The sequence below is a fragment of the Cloeon dipterum genome, chromosome 2 (assembly GCF_949628265.1).
Source record: "Cloeon dipterum chromosome 2, ieCloDipt1.1, whole genome shotgun sequence".
Taxonomy (NCBI): Eukaryota; Metazoa; Arthropoda; class Insecta; order Ephemeroptera; family Baetidae; genus Cloeon; species Cloeon dipterum.
The window spans coordinates 19,700,348-19,719,241 of NC_088787.1; the positions used below are offsets into that span (position 1 = coordinate 19,700,348).

At 40.8% G+C, this 18,894-nt stretch overlaps 1 protein-coding gene across 2 annotated transcripts in view; it reads left to right on the top strand.

The window, feature by feature from the left end:
• The window catches only part of jus (julius seizure), a 61,553-nt gene that overhangs the window by 16,713 nt on the left and 25,946 nt on the right, over window positions 1-18,894 (top strand). For both annotated transcript variants that reach the window (XM_065477613.1, XM_065477612.1), the window contains exons 2-3: window positions 8,254-8,397; window positions 17,158-17,298. In XM_065477613.1, the coding sequence (XP_065333685.1) occupies window positions 8,254-8,397; window positions 17,158-17,298 (285 nt within the window). The remainder of the gene's footprint in view (window positions 1-8,253; window positions 8,398-17,157; window positions 17,299-18,894) is intronic.

The following is an 18,894-nucleotide window of genomic DNA, read 5'->3' on the forward strand; positions in this document are numbered from 1 at the left end:
CCCTGCGGTTGCTCGCTGCCGAAATATGCAAATCTCGGACGATTTACCTGCTGCTACTCTTTGAATACGTTCTAAACGCGCAGCCACTGCTTTTGAATAAACACGCAGCCGCGTCAAGTGTGCGCAATCCGATGGATGCACAGCCACTGGTGTAATTTGCGCAGGCGAAATGACAGACTTCAAATGGCTCAAAGGCGTCCAATTACTGCAATTAGTGTCCCGTCCGCGAGTGCCGTTTGCAATGCACGCGCGTTATCATGTACTAAAACTCTAATTATATAACAGCCGCGTTCGTTATATTTGGCCAACGTCGGCCTGGTTATTTTCCCCAAACGCCAAATGAAAGGACGCCCGCTGCTCATAGCTATATAATCAAAAAGATATTTTTGCAGCACTTCACGTGGTGACTTAAAAGTGACGTCAGGAGTTTTGCAAGAGCCAAGATAAGAATAAATTTTTCTAGTTTAATCTATATATATATACGATATATGGTAAATATATTTTCGCCTTGAAAGTACAGCCACAGCCTCTGAAAAAATGATTGGGAAGTTAAAAATAGGTATTTTGAAAAGATTTGTTAAGCAAAGGTGTTTTATCCTGAAATTTCGATTCAGTAATCATTTTTAGTGCACATTGAGTCCTAAATAACAGCAGTTATTGTACGATGGCGCCATCTGTTGGTGGCTACGACCACTAAGGGCTTCCCCAAAATTGGAGAATTTGTTGGAAAAGGGAATTTTCTTTTTTAATAATAAAAAAATGAAAAATCTAGGCCCAAGAATAAATCATCACCATCCGTCCTGTGAAAGCACCCCATTTCGTGGTTGAAAAACTCGATTTGTTAAAACGTAAATAATTGCGGGAGCAACTTTGCTGGCCCACCCCTGAAAACAGCAACACCAGTTCTGAGGAACTCGGTCGCGTTTTTACTCGTAGCGCTTGGCAGTAATGGAGCGTTGACAGTGAGCGATTCATCATTGGCTGCACGCGGCCAAACTAGAAACCACTCTCAGGCCCACGGTGTCGCAATATTTGTCAAACGATTGCGGCCTCCGTTGCTGCGGAAAATTAATAGGTTTGCCTTTTTGCACTGTGCGTGCGGTGTCGTGTTTCTTTGACGATGTGTGATTAAAACGAATGTTCCGATGGAAGAATAAGCAGTTTTGTCACGGCTACCTGCTCGTTGTTTTGATTTTGTCATGTTGAAAGGTTTAGAACGCAATACGCATTTCATGAGAGCTTTTGATTTTTATCTATGTATATATAATATAATTTTATGTTGTGGGTTTGAATCTAGACAGATTTTGATAACTTTTGTTCACACGAAGGCACAATCAAAATGGATCAGATTATAAAAATGCATGGTTCAGAGTCATAGCTGTGCATTTTGCCTCCCAGGAAAATCAGCTGCTTACTGAATGACAAGCACGGAAAACTTACAGATGGTCGTATTTTATTTTGATAAATTGGATAAAACGAGAATTACCCTTCCAGTTCAGACACAATTTAGGAAAATCATGACGAGATAAATTGAATTCAGTCACGGAAACATAGTTAAGCCTAATAAATGTGTAAGAAAATTTGAAATGCACTGTTTTTTACTTTTAATTGAGTTGCACACCGATGGTGTACAATAACAAACAAATAATTTTCGCCCAAGTCCCACCAAACATTGCTCTTACCCAAAATAATTAATTTTTGAAAAATGAATTTTTATTAAAGGGAGGTTTGAGTTGCTGGAATTTCATTGCTCGTTTCTCTTTTCGTTTGCACTCTGAAATGAGGTGTAGGCGGACGTTTTCAACGATCTCTGATTCAAAGTAAAGAGGTAAAGTGCTGCTGATGACACTTGCGCCTGCGGGGCCAAAACAAAACTGCTGAGTGTGTGATATTAATTTTCTTTTACAATTGGTTAGCCTCCAATGCTTATTTGATCGCCTGTTCGAATATCCATTGTTAAATCATTTTCATTAAATTCACCCTACAAAGTTAATCGATTTTACAATTTTCAATTCAAGTTCGTTGTTATATCCAATTGAAAAATCCAATTCGAGTATGTTGTTTATGGATGCACCGAGCCGAGGAACACTTTATTTTATTATAACACAGACGGGAATATTATTTTTTAAATTGAATAAAAAAGCGCCTGTCTTGCTGTTTGAATAAATTTTCAAGAGTAATGCAATATTTGCCTGGGAGGCGGGTACGTGTGGAAAATTGCGTCTGGCGGTGGCAAGTTTGGCGCGCGCACTTTGCCCACGAGACCCTGTCGCAAGGGCTGCCCGCGTCTCGGGCACCGGCAGCAGGTTTCCAAGCGAAACAATGGCGTTGCCAGGCGATGGTGCGCCCGCCGCCGCCGCATGCTCTATCGACTCACTCACTCAGCACGCGTCGATTAAGCCGCGCTGATAATTTTACAGCCGAATTTGATGGAAAGTAAAAAATGTGTGTCGCTTTTTGTGCGACTCTTTCCTGCCTATCGCTTTCAGGGAGCTTTGGTTTGGCTCGGTGGCGTGCCGCTAAGGCCGTGTAAATAAATACATGTGTGTGGTCGTACGCGAAATTGCGATTTATCTGATGGATTGTGGCTTTCCTTCCCAGCAGATCGATTGCAGGTGTTGTTCAAACACCGCTGAACTGCTAATCCGCTGCTTAATAATTATCCTTGTCATGCGACATATTGGATTTGGTCAGCCGGCTACAACTATTGGAAAATGTAGGTTTGACACCTTTCATGAGCATTGAATTCCGAAATTCACAGGTTCAGTTAAAAATTATTAAATTCAAAATCTGTGCATTTGTTGAAAAATCATTATGGTTTTGCACATTTTTTTCCGTTTAAGTACATTTAAATGCACTAAGACATCAAATACAACAATATTTTATTTATTTTTTGAAATTTACAAATTTTTACCAGTTTTACATTGAAATTGTGTTTTTACAATCAATGTTTATGAAGAATTTTTTTCAAATTGAAGCAGAAATTAATAAAAATTTGCTTTATACAAACAATAATTACCTTCGTGATAAAAAAAAAACATTAAAAGCACGCTCCACACTAATATAGTAACAACAACTGATATTCTATCCCAGGGGTTAATATCTACACTGAAACGGAATTAAATAATTAATCTACAGATGTGATTTATGAAAGCCTTTGGTAAATAGTAAATGCAGGGATGATATATCTAATCAAGTTTTCATGAAATTGTTCCAAAAATTTCCGCGCGAGTGGTAAAATAGGGATATTTGCTTTAATTTAAATTTTCTTACTACATGAGCACAGCATTTAAGTGTAAATAAAAAAATTATAGATTTTGCTGTGAGACATTCAGTTCCCAGAGTTTTTGTCTATATCGGCCTTGATGTTTTTGGCTCTCTGCGTATTGTCCGAACGCAAATTAAAATAATTAAAACGCGCCAGCCACGCAACTAAGCTAGTTATCTGCATGCGAAAAGGAACACACACAGATAATTGCCGGTCTTGATTCGGACCTTATCAAGATGGCTGGGTTCTGCCGTTTGATGAAAAGAAAAACAACTCGCGGTTCAAGTTAGCACAGCGAAGCAGTCAATATATAGAGAGAAAAGCATTCGGCATGTAAAACACACTTCTTGGTAGAGCGGCGCGGCGGCAGCGGCGATTTTCCCCATGCACCCCACATAGAGGGAGACCACACCCATTGCGGGTCGAGCACCAGCATGCGACACCCAGCACACACAAAAATACAGAAGTCTTTTGTGTATTTGGGTGTGTGTGTGTGTGTGTGTGTGTGTTTGTGTATGCATTTATTGTTTTGAATAAGTCGCTGGCTGGCTGGTGTTCCAAAGCGCGGCTCGCGGCACCGCGGGCCGCCGGGAACAATATACCATATCATTAGCTTGGTTCTCCTGATGATAATTTAATGCTCGTGCGCTGGGCCAAATAATGGCGAATTTATTGGATCAAAATGCGCTGTGTCGCTTGACGGATTATTTCCACAAGTTTATGCTGCTGTTAATGCTTGTTGACGCGGAATGTAATCCGCTTAGTTCGGCATTTTGGTATTTTAATTTTATTTGGTGCATGCTTTAAACGATAAAATATTACCAAGATTAACTGCATAGTCGAAATTATCCCAGCAGCAAAGTTAACCGGTTGAAAACAATTATTAAAGGACATGGATGTCGAAAAAAATGTAAATTGACGTTTTTAGCTACAAATTCTGAGAATCGAAGTTCCGTTGGAATTTTTAGTATCGGCCACCGCGTTAGCCATCAAGTGCTGGACAATGAGAGCGGTCAGTAAATTGTGACGTCAGACGTCATTAGTATCATGGACGCTGATGTTCAGGACACACCCTGATTGTTGTTCCTTACCGATAGTTTGATTTAATTAGCATGAGAAACAAAGGGAAATCCTAAAACCAGAAAAACAATCACTTTACAAATTGATTCACCCTTGCCTTTGCCCACCCTGAGAAGTGATGATGTCACAATAAGAGCCACTTTATCTTTTTCCAGCTCTTGTTCGCTAACACAGAGGCTGATTCCGAAAATTCCGATTGCAGTTCGGGATTTTAAGCTTCACATAAAAATTTATGTTTTATTTCGACCCATATATGCACCCTTTATGATTTGGCCGTAATTAAGCAAAGCATTATTCTCAACACCTTTTTCTAAATCTTGATGAGCTTGCCCGACGGAATGCATTCGCTTCGTGTAATTTGCATTTCACGTTATTACACAACGTTTGCCACGAACACGCGTGTAAAATACGACGCCATCAGATGAAAATTAATCCAGAGCGGCAGCAGCTTTTGACAGGAAAGTGAAACGAAATGAAAGCGCTTGCCGCGGGCAGCACGCAAAATGAATGAAATAATTGATCCGCATGCCCGAGAGGCACCTCTTATTCTCTTCTGGGGCCGCTCGACCACTTTTGCTCCTTTTACTGGCTGGCCGCTTTGCATTTTCTATTGAAAACCTTTGACGCTGCAGCGCTGCGGCGTTTTTTCGCCTCGTTGAGCCTACGACTCAATTGGAAAACGTTTATGTAGTGGAGCGAGGGCCAAATTGCCTCCGAAGAGTCCACAATTTGGCAATCTCATGGACGCATTAATTGGGGGGAGAAAATTGTTTCGCTTACATTTTCTTAATGTTCCGTTCAAGGGGAGAGAAATGAACTTGATTTGAATATTTTGACGGCATTTGCGTGTCAGAAAAACATCAAGGCACGTTCTTACTGCTTAATTGCGCACTCCATTTAAATCATTAAATGTTAAAAGCAAATGAAAATTTGGTTACTAACTCGTGCTGTGAATTATGTCTCAATTTTAATCAAAGAAGTTAATCCATCACGCAGTTGTCACTATAAATCTTAACGAAAAAACAATTGATCAGGGGCAAAAGGCGGCTTTGACACTTTTGACAGTGAGAGTAAGAAGTGGAGACGGATGACACAAACATGTTGATGCGCGTAGGGATCCAGCCGGGTGCAGTTGAGATCAATTTCCAGCAAGATAAACTCCCTCCTGCGCTTTTCCACGCGATAAAGTCTGTGCTCCCAAAAAGTGGCAGTCTGTTTTCGTTCCTTTCCATTTTGATATCACACCCGGTGACTGTATCGGGATGACACGTTGACACCAAACAGCACGAACGAATGTGTGTCTTTCTGTTATTTGCGGCGGCCAACGAAAAATCAATTCTGGAGACGCGCTGATGAAATTCCGACTCCTTTCGCCCGCTTCACGCTCCAAATTGCTTCCTCCTCATTGAAAATCGGCCCGCACACCGCGTATTATTCCATATCGAACGCTCGCGGTCGTTACAAAGCGATTTCGCCTGCTCTCACCGAAATTGAGTTGCAAATTCCTCAAAGGCGAGATGCTGTTCGCAAAGAGCAGGTTGCATTTACTAAGTTTGAGAGAGGGCCACAACAGCGTGTAATCGAAACTTATTTCTGCTTCTTTTATCTACGCCGCGATAAAAGCGAGAGTATTTTCCGTGCCATCGAATCAATTTTATGCTCCGTTTTCCAATCAAAACCCCTTTTGTCACGGGCGGGGCCGGGTGAAACGAAATCATGCTGCTGTGAAATATTTTCTTTCACCACGGAGGCGTCTCGTGACAACGCTTTCATGCCTGGAGACAGTAATTTATTGCAGTCACTCCTACCAGATTTGACTGATATAGCGCTAGCCATGTTACCAATTCTAAAACGGAATATATATTTGATTTTAAATTAGCATTTTTTTCCGTGCTAATCGATTTTTGAGGGTCGAGATTTTGACACGACGTGTCGAAAATCGGTGAAAACGTAAAAGCCTTTACTCTTTGGTTTGAACCTAGCAAAAAACCTACAAGAAAATCAAGGAGCGGTTCTCTGATTGGCTTTTGACGTAGCGACGGCATCGACACAGCAACAGCCAGCGCAAGCGAGTCAAGCAACTAGGCTTGCAGCATGCTTACCCGCCTTGTCGTTGCCGTGGCGCTGCTGTCTCGATCTTAAGCCAACGCTGCGTCTCGTCTAATAGCCAATCGCTTCTCTGATTTGTCGATGGCTTTCTTGTGGCTCTCTATGCTCTAGGTTCAGACCAAAAACCGCTAAAGTAACGGATTTTACGTTTTGGCCGATATTTGGCACGTCATTTCGAATTACCAATCGAGGGATTTGGCAACCTCCCGAATTCTACCCTCAGGAATCGATTTACACTGTCAAAAAATGAAATTCCGGTGCTTAGATTCTTCAAATTGGGCAATTATTGATACATTAAGAAGTGACTTTTGGGATGAAGTTGTTTAGGTTTATTTTGAAACTGACTTGATATCTGATCACCCTTCACTGTATATAGATCACTTGGCCTAGTGAACTCTGCGGCAGGATGAATTATAGGGGTGGGCGAAAATCGGTGCGAGCAACATCCCCCGCGTGGAAGGACGGCCGGGCGCAATCATTTGGGATCAAGCTGTGAGACGACGTGCCGCGTTTCTCAAAGAAGCTCGCCAGCTAAATTGTTCCCCGCTGAACACGTTCTTCGACATACACGCCCGAGTTTGAGGACACAAAATTATTTTTAGAGTTGCTGGTAAAGTTTTCAGACCAGTCCACTATGAAATTGCTACTCGACATTTTTTATTTGATTTCTTGCAACAATAAAAGTTGAAGTGAATTCGCTTTGATTTATGGGACGGTGTGTTTTGCAAGTGGTAATTTGTTTTTGATTTATTTTGCAGTGCATGTGGTTCTGCAGTCGCAATAAATAACATCAGCCTACAAACCGACTGTGTGCCTTTGTTTTCCCAGAGCAATATTGCTGAGCAGCAGGGGCAGAAATTCATTTGGTTTATTGGCAGCGCAATGTCATAAAAGGACGATTTGCCTGCAGCTCGCTTTGTACTCACCTCTGCCCTTTGTGCCCCTTGCACGGCTTCAGAGAGGAAATTCCCTGGCGCGGATGTGCAAAACTAGAGCCATATTTGTAGGCAAGAAATTTTTCCAGCTGAAGTCTGAATAGACAATGCCAAGAATTTTCATTGAAATTTTTACTTCCGTGCAAGCTGAGAGGCAATGAAAACATTGTTTTGCCACGCCAAATTTGTCTGCGAACCTTGCAGGGGAAAAAAGGTCATGCACAAGAGGTGCTAAGATCACTCGCTCGCAAAGCCATCACAACATACAATACTATTTGTTTGGAAGCGAATGGCTTTTCAGTCCGACATAAGCTTCCTTGCGGCCTGGAAATTGCACGTGGTTCTAATGCAAACACTGCGAGAACGGTTGTGCTATTAAGCGTTCATGCTCGATGCGCTTTTAGCGTCAGTCGCTTGGAAATTGTGCCAACGTGGCTATTTTTATCGAATGCAGTTTCTGCATTTTCCTCCTATCATGGGAGTGATTTAAGTGACACTGAACAAGAGAACTGAACAAAAACTTGATTAAAATTTCTGCAATTTAAATTTTAATATTGCTAGATTGTCAGTTTAAAGCTCTCCTTCTCATTGGTGAATTTTTATTGGCTCTTTGAAGTTTTGAAAAGCTTGTTTGCATTCTCTGGAATCAAGTAATTCATCTAAAAATCTAAATTTTCTTCGGTTCTCTCACGCTTTTGTAAGAGACGCCGGAGAAACATCTATCCTCATTTCCTGATGTCTATATAAGAGTTTGTAAAAATAAACTCTCTCTTGCCCTCTTTACGAATTGATTTTGGCTGTTCCTTTTCTTGAACATGATTCAACAGATTTATAACCTGGACACGATTTCTGTGCCAACAGGCGGGGGAGACAAGAAGTTCGGCGACAGGTGTGAGAGTTCATCAGAATGCGGGGTAAGAGGCGGATTCTGCGACCCCGTGAAGAAGACCTGCCAGTGCAAGCCGGAGCTGCAAGTCACCAATCACATCGACCGATGCGGCAAAGGTGAGTCAAGTTTTCCTTTTCGCCAGATCAAAGAGTGTGCCAATCAAGCGATCTGTTTCCCTTGAGGAACGCCCGGAATAGCGGCTAACAAGCGCGCAGGAGTAACCCTTCCACTCTGCCAATCGAGTCTTTTCAATTCAGAAAAAGAGCAGCTCACGATTGATAGTGCTGCGAACAACTTCGCTGCTGGAGAAAAGCGATAAAAATATAGCCTTACTTCCTTTGATGCGATTGATTTGTCGAGAAGATAAAAGTTTACGGGCTTTTGAAATTCTCAAGGGCAGCTTATTTCTAATTCAATTTGCTCGTAAATAAGTTTGAACCCTGCTATAAAGGGACAGACTAAAAAGATTTCTTCTTGGTCTGGTAAGAAATAATACAAATAAAAAACGGGTCATTAACAACATTATTTAGTACTGAGAATGTTCAACAGTTTCTTTCTTGAAATAGCCTACAATTTTTAGCCATTTTAAACGATTTTAGCATGGTTAAAATGGCTTAAAATTGCTTGATTCATGCTTATTTGATGGTCGTCCTGCCCAGAAAAATTAGCCAGGTTGCCTAAATTTTACAGCCGTATACATTTTTACCATTTGAGGATTTAGAAACAGGTTGTTACTCCAAAATTAAATGCTTGTGAAATAAATTTCTCAAGGTTCAAAATTTCACTTGATCCTCTTTGCCTTGGAAAAGCAATAAACAAGACTTAGGCCCTCTAACAGCGTAAACTCTGCTGCTTGGAACAAATTTTACGAGAGCATAATGCAAAAGTTTGAGCAGAGTTCAAGTAAGTCGTCTAATCCTCGGGCGAAATCGACACTTCCACCGACTCTGTAATTAAAACGCAAGCAGGGGGTGCAAAAATTTGGCCCACGCATGCCGAAAAGTGATCCCGAGTCGGTCGATGAGATGCAAATGCGCGGTGGTGCGTGTAGCGGCGGCTTTAATTAATATGCTTGCACTCATCGCTGGCGCACGATGCATGGATTAATATGCATAAAAGAGCGGGCCCAAATTGGCTCAGCGATGCTCTACAATTTCCGGCGTGGATGATTAACCAAACCGGCAGCCGCATGCATAATCCATCTGGCTTTTGATCTCGTTACACCCCCGCCCGCCCGCCCCGCATCACCACCCACTTTGCACACAGCAGCTCTCGGATAGACGGACGCGCAGGCAAACACCTGGTTAATTGTTTCGGACGTTGCGATAATTATTTCAAGCTCAGGTTGCCGGCTTGTGCGTCACAACGGAATAATGTGCGCCACAATTTGCATCTCATATTAAACTGTTTCCGATAGGGATTTAGCTCGCTAATAAAGGCATACTCATGACGTGAGAATATTTAGTTCAATGCCCCATTTTTAAATTGAATGTTAAGCGAAATGTATCAGCAGAAATATTTGATCAGCATGAAAAACATTTTTGCTAACCAATCACATTTTATAAAAAAATACAGCTCCAATTTTTTTAGAGTGTCAAAATTGACCTATCAATCGATTTTTCTTACAAACTATATTGCCTAAAAAAACCAAAAAGTCAATTTGAAAAGTTTTGTAATTGTTTTAAACTCGGTAAAACGCTGAAATTATTAAACCAAAAAATTTCGACCACTGTTGAACTAGGTACATCAGGACACACGAACCACGCACCAAGCTTTACTGCCTCCAACTAGCAAACAGCGCCGACTACAATGCATACTGCTACTGCCACCACCCAAATCAGAATGTCTGTAGACCTCTGCGTGAAAATAGATCACATTTTGACAGCGGATAAATTCGCCTGTTAGAGTGGGAAACTTATGTTTTTGAACTGTCGCCTGGTTAAAATTAAAAAAAATTTGCTCGAATGGTGCGCTTCACTTGTAAATCTTACACACTGTCAGTTAAAATCCATTTTAATTTCGAGCAAGCTGCTTCACGCAGAAATGAAGTAGAAGTTTGTGTCTCGCTCTGCTCAGCCTGGAAATAAAAGACGTTGTGCGGCGCACGTGTCCTCGAAGCAATCAACTTAATCTCGTGAAAGGCCGCTCTCGTCGTTCGTTCCCTCACTTTCGCACGTTCCGCGGCGCCGATTTGAACAAGTGTGTTTTCTTCTCGTCGGTTGGCGGCTGCTGCTCATCTCCGATCGATTGCGCAGCCCTAATGACTCTCGTGAGCAAAGAATGGCCAAACAAACAAACAAACACACAAAGTTTGGCGTATCGCCGCTCGTGCCAATTAATTAATCCGGTGTGGCCGACGTTGTTTGCCCGATTGATACGCAAACGACGCGGTTGTGGCTAATGCGTCAATTTGCACCAGACCAGACAACCAGAGATTCGTGGTGTGCGATTTGCGTGGCGACTGATTGCTCTCCTTTGGCACTGTACGTTGATGTTTCCTCCCAGAAGGGCTCTGAGAACTGCACTCTCCGTTAATTGAAAGTCAGTGATTCGAAACTGATGGGGTTTTTGATCTCATTTTATGTTATCACCAAAATGCTGCAACTACAAGTTAGAGACAGGAAATAATACACTTACAAAGACATTCTCTATTATTGTTTGTTAAAATTCCCTTTAATTTGAAATTGCATTCATCACCTATGAAAGTTAAACTAGTTTAATATAATACAATGCATGGGAGCTATGGATTCAAAAATTCATGAAAAAATTAATTATTCTCATTGTCCGTTTTGGCCGAACTTTAATATATTTGAACGTAACAAAAATCTAGAAATAAAAAACTAAGATTCACTAAAACAATTGAATATTATTTAAAATTTGCCAGAAAAAAATGTGCTATGACAAACTGCATTTTTACTCATGGCACCGTTATAAATCTGCATGCATTTGTCAGCAGCTGGTGCGACTCAATTTGCCGGCATAATTGAGAGGGCACGATAATGGATGCTCCGTCGTCTGCATGCAATCCAATAATGTTTGACGAGTTCCAAGCGCTGCCAAAACTGAATCAATATGCTCTCGCGAGCCTGCACTCAATGCCGCGTAATGAAGTCGTCGCTGCGATGAATAATTATTATACGCGCGACACAACAGTATGACAAAAGTGTCATCCCTGTTTGCCTACGAGAAATTATTCAAAGCCATCAAACTTGCAGCGACACACAAGACGGCAGTCGGCAGCAAGAAAAATAATTAACCGGCGGCAGCTGTGTAATACCAGCGGACGCCTCGTGATGCAAGTTCCATTGAAAAGGAGATTACAATTTTACCGCGGTCTTTAATGTCATCTTATTCGTTTGAGGACGTACACGAAGGGTAGCGAAAATCTTTTAAACTTCTTATTTCATTTTTGCAATCAGATTGAGTGCGTTAAAGAAGAGAATTAAAAGTTTACTGCCATTCTTTATTGCTTAAAAGGTGTAAATTGATGATAAATTTGCTTGGTATAGTTCAACAATAAGCGCTTCCATTCAAGGGGTGAGACAGAAGGATGATTGTTCAAATTGAATTTGAATTATTTTGATAATTCAGTAATTAGTCGCGTCAATTACTTCCAACCTACGAAAAATGCTGATCAACCATTTTAAATTGGGGTGAAAAGAGGGTTGAACACCCTTGATCTGTTTCAGCTATCTAGGAACAATTATGACGAGTCAAATAGTGTGCAGTTTTTTTTTAAATCTGTTTCTTAGAAGACGAGAGTTGGTGGAAAATGTCGCTGTCTTTCGGAGGCCGTCATAAACAAAAAATAAAAAAAAACAGTGCGTCAACTAAATCTCGGGTTTTAGGAGGGTAGTTTACAAAATTTGCATACTTGTCTTCACGTCCAGTGATGAGTTGAAGTGGTTTCAGGGTGATAAACACTCAACTGCATTGCGCAGTGAAGGACAAACATGAAAAAATTGCTAAAAATATTAAGTTTCTTATGAGGGAAATAACAAGGATGAGGAGGTGGCAACATTCGACTGCTTTGGCCAAAAAGGGGAGGTTAAGACTAGTTCAGCGATGTGCGGTTTTTTAAAATCCGACCACTGTAGAAGTTAAAATTTGGGCAAGGCAACCTATTTTGAAACCCCAAAAAACACCATTTTAACTCTGTTTATATTTTTTTATTAAAAAGGATAAACGCCATAACGATGGAAAAAAGTACAACCAGCATGAAAATATAATACCTTATAATATATTCCATTTTTTTTTTAAATTTAAATCAAAACTAAAAGCAAAAGTCTTGTACTTCTTTCGGGCTTTGTTGGGCGCCGTTTTATCTGATCCACGCTCGTGTCTTGCTGCAAGTTTATTGCCAACTCCTTACTCATTATTTTAACTCACTCTCTCCTCGCGGATCCCTGCCTTAACCTATCCCCATAAAAAACAATTGCAGAACACACCAAACCACACAGAGCGAGTGAAACTAATTCCGCATAACTGCAAGGGAAAATTAAAAGCGGGGCCCGCAATTTACTGTCGCTAATGGCCGAAAACGGAGCGTCGCTGCCAAAACGCAGCGAAATTCTGTTGCCGCGGCCGATCTGCTTTTCCAGCAGACTTGGCAGCACGCCTCGTTTTCCCTCGTGTCGCAGAGAAACGAATAAAATGAAAAAGCGCACACACTAAACAATGGACAACGCAGCAGACGAGGCTATCGATCGCGGCCCTAATAGAAATATTCGGCATGCTGACACACGGCACACGCATTACTTCTGCTAATGTTTGTCATGAAATGTTTTATGGCCGCGAATGGCCAATCAGCCGCCTGCCGCGCACAACGGCCCGAATGAATTTTTTCCGCCGAGTTGGAAAAAGAGCCGAACGGCTGTGCAAGCCGCTGAACACGCGCTTCCACCACAATTGCCGCATGCTGCACGGCTTGCACAATGTTTTGTGTCGATTAAGCGGCTCTGTCCTGGTGCAAATTGCATATGCGACGCACCATGCAAACCAACTGACGCAAATGGGGTGATTGTGGACTATTGTTCTCACGTAGCTTAATAATAGGTACGTGGGAAATGTCTGTGTGAAAAGCTTCCTTTGGTTTTTGTTTTTATAGGTTTTTTATGACAAGAATTTATATCACAATTTTTGTATTAATATGTTTTGAGAAAGTAGTTAGTTTCAAACGGTTTCCTAGTGGTATTAATTAGTTTGAAGCGTATTACACACATACTACCAGAGGCTTTAAACAGATTTTTTCAAAGAAAACCTTCGTTTTTATGGAAGAATTCATTTTACTCGAGGAAATAACCTAAATATTTTTTATAAATGCAATAAGGATGCAGACAATCACCTAAACTAGAGTTTTTATTACATCATATTGACAAATTTCTATCTTATATTATGCTTCAGACCTTAATTAAAACCTCTTTATTTACTGGTTCTACAATTGAATGAAGTCGGAAGTATTTTATTATTAGAGAAATGAATTTAATGAAAAATATTATATAAACGGCAATATGTAACACTTATTTTTTCCTATCCCAAAATAATAAATTTTACCAAATAAAATGAATAGCTTAGTAAATCCGCAGAGCTAGGCTATTAGAAAATTTAAATTTCATAAAATTGCCTCCGAGTGTATTTCTTTCTTTTTTTTCTGGTTTTTTTACGAAATCTCAGTCCAGCAATTTACAATGAAACCGTTTTTCGTTTAAAGGAAAATTTTCATTATGAAAAACACATATTTAAAAAATCTAATTTAGAACACCAGGAAATCAAAATCTGGAATAATATCTCTCAAGAGCCAAACATTTGCACAATTTAACAGGATTTTAGCCTGTCTAAAGAGTTAAACTGATTTTAGACGTTTTGGTATTTTAATTATGGTTTACACTGCTCAAAATTAATTGGGTCATGCTCCTGTAATAGTCCCGTGATGGTTGGAAGCTTAGAAAAATACTGTCGATGGACTGAAGTCTGAAATTAAGTCTCAAAAAATGGCCAAATCATACAAATGTGCTAGAAAATTAGCAAAATTCATATTTGTCGGCCCTTATCTTGTTTATTTCCCCTTTTGTTGATAGAAAGCTGGTATTGTGCTCCATTCTCGTTCCATATTTTTATTAGATTGAATCCTTCAAAGTGGGAAGGTGATTCATGAATAAAACCATCTTTGATCGGCATCAGAACAAAATAAATAGTCAAGTTCCATTAGCGAATCACACGATTGAATATTCATGGTGATATTCCAATTCAATATTTGAGCATACAAAGGAAGTGCCCTACCTGTACCTGACATTAGAGAGAAGCCTCTCCACTTTTTCCACCAGTCCAGTGTGTGGCTTTAATTTTCCCATGCAGCATGCCAAAGGTCAACGCTTGGTATTTACATGCAGCCTGTATATATGAGATAAATTAATCAATCGCGTCTGTATGCATGGTTTTAAAAAATCGCTATCAACAAACTGCGCACGAATAACGACTCTCCAGCAGTTGAACTAATTCAATTCATTCGTTTGTTTGCGTTGGGCCGCAATCGCATGTTCGATCCAAGCCCGAGGCGGCATCACAGATATTCCATTTGTTTGTCGTTGGTTATAGTGAGGGCTGAACAAAACAATCCCACATCACGAGCCCGCATGCAAATCTTTTTTCCTTATTTTAATATCGCGGCCTTTGCTCCGCAGAAAGAGTCGCAGAGACAAAAGGGTTCGCCGGGAAATTGAAGACATTTCCCAAAAATACGGTTCGGGTGAACAAAAAATACTGATGAAACAGCGTGTATTTTATTCAACAAATGCCGGCCGCCTCTCGCAGTACGAATTTATTTTTTGTTTCTTGTTGGTCCGCGGGGAGTCGTTGCCCCCAACACTCTGAGCAATTTCCGTTTGCTTTTAATTTATTAATGGCCTGCTGAATTAAGCAATAATGAGTGTTCGTTTCTTGCCGCTATGCAGTTGGAAAATCTCGCAATCGATGGAGATGTTTTGCACGCCTGCTGCTAGGCCATATAATATTCTTTTTTCTCAGTCCTCCGACAGCTGGAGTCCTGCCGCCGACGGTGCCATAAAACATAAAACTCTCGACTGAGACTTTTTCCTCCTCCTTTCCATTTTGATGAGCCTGTGAAGCTCTTCGGAAATATGAAATGGATTTTGCCCTCTAATACATGAAATACATATAAGAATTTCAAATGCTCTCAAAGAGCTAAATTGCACTTGGCTACAGTGTTTTGTTTATTTGAGTTTGCATTGTGATAAAATGGTAATAAAGTAGCTCAAGCTGTTCTCCATTTTTACATAGTTTTTTGGAAGAAACAAATTAATTAAACCATTATAATTATTTCAAATAATAATTTTGACCGTTTTGTATAATATGTATTAAACAATATTGACTCATTTTTAATTTGCTAAATAGTCATAAATATCCATGTTACTATTTTTTTATTTTGACTGCTGACTGGATTGAATTTGAGAGTGAAATGGTTAAAATTGCCTTCTATCACTCAATTTTTTTAATTAGATTTACAACATTTTGGATAGATATTGCCAACATCTTCATAAAAATTTTCTAATTTTGACAATCAGGCTTGTAGAGTCAATTTATCAAATGAAAAATGAATAGATGTCATATAAGATATCTCCTGTTTTTGGCAGCGCTGGAGCGAATGACAAGCCGTTTCACAATTGTCAAAAGCATTTGTTGATGTCACTCGGGCCAATTTGTATGTAAATCGCGCTGTGCCCGCGGATATACGTTGGATAAAAAATGGACGTCACAGGTGGTTGTAGCTGCAGGTGAAGCTCCCTGAAGAGCGGCTTTGTTGTCCTCCGCATGACAAAAAAACAACGCGGGCGGACGCAAACAAAGCCGGGCACGATAAGTGGCGTACTAAACTGCGCCCGGCTACACCTACAACCTAAATTTTCGCCTGAATTTTTTATCTGCTCAGCCGCGGTGAATAATTTACTCCACCATGTTGGTGGAGACGGACGGACGGCCCTTTTTGCGGCATGGGCACTCTGGAAAATCGAACGATCGTCCTGAGATTTTGGAATTACGTAAGCCACTCGAAGATGAGAACTCTACTTTTCCTCTTCGTAGAAAATCTGGTGTTTAAATAAAAATTATAAACGAGATTTTGGTAATATCAGGTTGTTTCATGTTTTAGGTCGATACCAAATTTTACAAGCTCTGATAAGCTCTGAGTGGCTAATTTTCTCAGTTTTCACCTTGATTTCCCGGAAAATGGCCTCACATTTTCCCGTAAAACGTTATTCGACACCTCTATAGATTCCTTACGAAAAATTGCAGACGATATCAAACCTGTAATGGAAAACACTCATTGTCAGTTTTTTAATCCATCGATCCGTACATATTTTTTAGTTCGAATAACTCTTTAAATGAAGCAGATGTAATAAATATATGAAAAAATGTTATTAGCCTGAATGTATTCGCATTGAAGTCGTCTATATAAAAAACAATTCTGAAAAAAGGAACATTTTCCATTTAAACTGCGCTCTAACAGAATAAATCAGCGAGGTAGTGCCCAAAGCTAATTACAAAAAAATATGAACTATTTTCGCAAAATATTGATTGGCAGAGAGTATCAGAGGTCTCTGAGTGACTGGGAGTCGCAATCAATTGACTTGCAGACTGAATAAACCAATCAGCCGAGCCGCACAAACCAAAATCCACCTCTGCTGGCAAGTCAAGCAAAAAGCTTGGTGCAGCCAGCCTCTCCAATCAGACTGCGCATTAACATTTAACCGGCCGCAAAAGTCGGTGCCTCATGCAGAAAGCATAATTGCTCACCATGCAGCCCTGTGGTTTCTCTCTCAGTGAATGATTAATCAGCACCGTGTGTGTGTTTGTTTTTGCAGAGGCGATCGTGAACGAGAGCTGCTACTTCAACGAGCAATGCGAAAACGTGCTCTACAACACGGAGTGCAGGGACAACCGATGTGTCTGCAGGTTCGAGATGACTGCTGTCTTCAACTCCGACGGCTCTATCAAATGCGTCTGTGAGTACCCTGGATTTTTTTTCCTTTTTAACTGCAAATTTGGCATTACTGAATAAAGATAAAAAATTGCATAATCATTCAAGGGTTGTGAAATTTAGATGATCTAAAGCAGCATTAATCGGCTTAAAAGTCCCCGTTATCAACCAAATGTTTGGGTTCTACGTAGTGTTCCAAAACTCAACGACCACTGCTTCCGGGGCCCTTGCTCGGGGGCTCGGGACCTGATCCGAAAAATATTAATGGTTCCTTGAACTTTGAAACGTAGAATTAAAAAAGTCGTAAAAACCATATAAATTTTACTGTTTTGATGAGTTCATTCCAAAAATGTTGATATTTTTTAAATCGATTATTTTTCACAAAGTTGTGCCCTTTGGAATTATTTGTCCCATTAAAAAATTCGTGACGTCACACAAACATACAACTCTTTGAAATTGCAAGTTTTGTTTCGAGGCATTTTCTGATCTTTTTCTGTCAAAAGAACAAAGAGGTTGTACGGAACTTGCGCGATAAAGCGTTTAGGCTCAATTTGTTGCCAGGCGCCGGGCTCGATAATTGCGGTGGCTCATCACGGCTGGGGCGGCTTAATTGGGGGATGCAATTTTGATGGCATGTGCCACGCTCGGTGTGTTCCCATGCAGCAAAAGGCCTGCTTCTGTTTGGGCATCAATTTTTAATTGCGTGCTTGCATCCCCCGTGCGCACTGAATATTTTAAGCGGTGGTCTGCGTTGAACCTGTGGCCTCTTCTCGCTTTTTATATTCCCTCGTCGCACCCCCGGCGCCTCCACCGCACCAGCAGCACGCGCGCTTTTTCGCATTAGCCACCACCTGCCAGCTGTCCTCTGAATTTCCTCCATAATCTTGTCGAGTCTATGTTCTTTTTCGACGGAAAATGAAACTGTCGCCGGTGTGCTACTTTCCCCCTTTTCCTACTTGTAAGGACGAAAGACTAAATTATTCCAAAGGCGGTTAATTCCGTTCGTTATTGACGATCGAATTTTTATTATGAGCTTTAAATCTTTTATGATGCAAATGAGCACGAATCGTGCAATTTTTAGCCTATTAAACCACACTTGGAAATCGTCTGAAACCGATTAAACCTACTTGAAGCAAATAAAAGTGACTAAAAACAGGCTTAAACCGTCTAATGTGCGCGGTTCGGCATAAAACTTGTATTTTCTATTAAAAATTAAATAATAGGCCGGCCAGTAGTTGGATGGGTGACCGCCTGGCTGCCGGCTGCATAGCTCTAGGCCGACTCGCTACTACTTGCTGGTTTGCACCTTTCCAGCATGCGTGATTTGGCTTCACGGGACGAATGTCTGGCGTTTCAATGCAGTCCTCGGTGCGGAGGCAAGTGGCCCTTGAGTGGGCTGGGTCCCTGTGCGACCTGGTGCGCCCATGTTATCCGTTCGCGGTGTTATTGGGACCCGGGTTTCAGCATTCGTGCTAGTGCAGTGCGCGCCCTTCCCGGTCCGAGAGGACAGGGATAAAAAGAGCGAAAAAATGTCTAAAAATAACAGCTCTCATTATTTCTACGGCCCTTAAAAATAACGTCGAATAGTCAGTCTTAACGAACGTTAGATTTTTTATTTTAC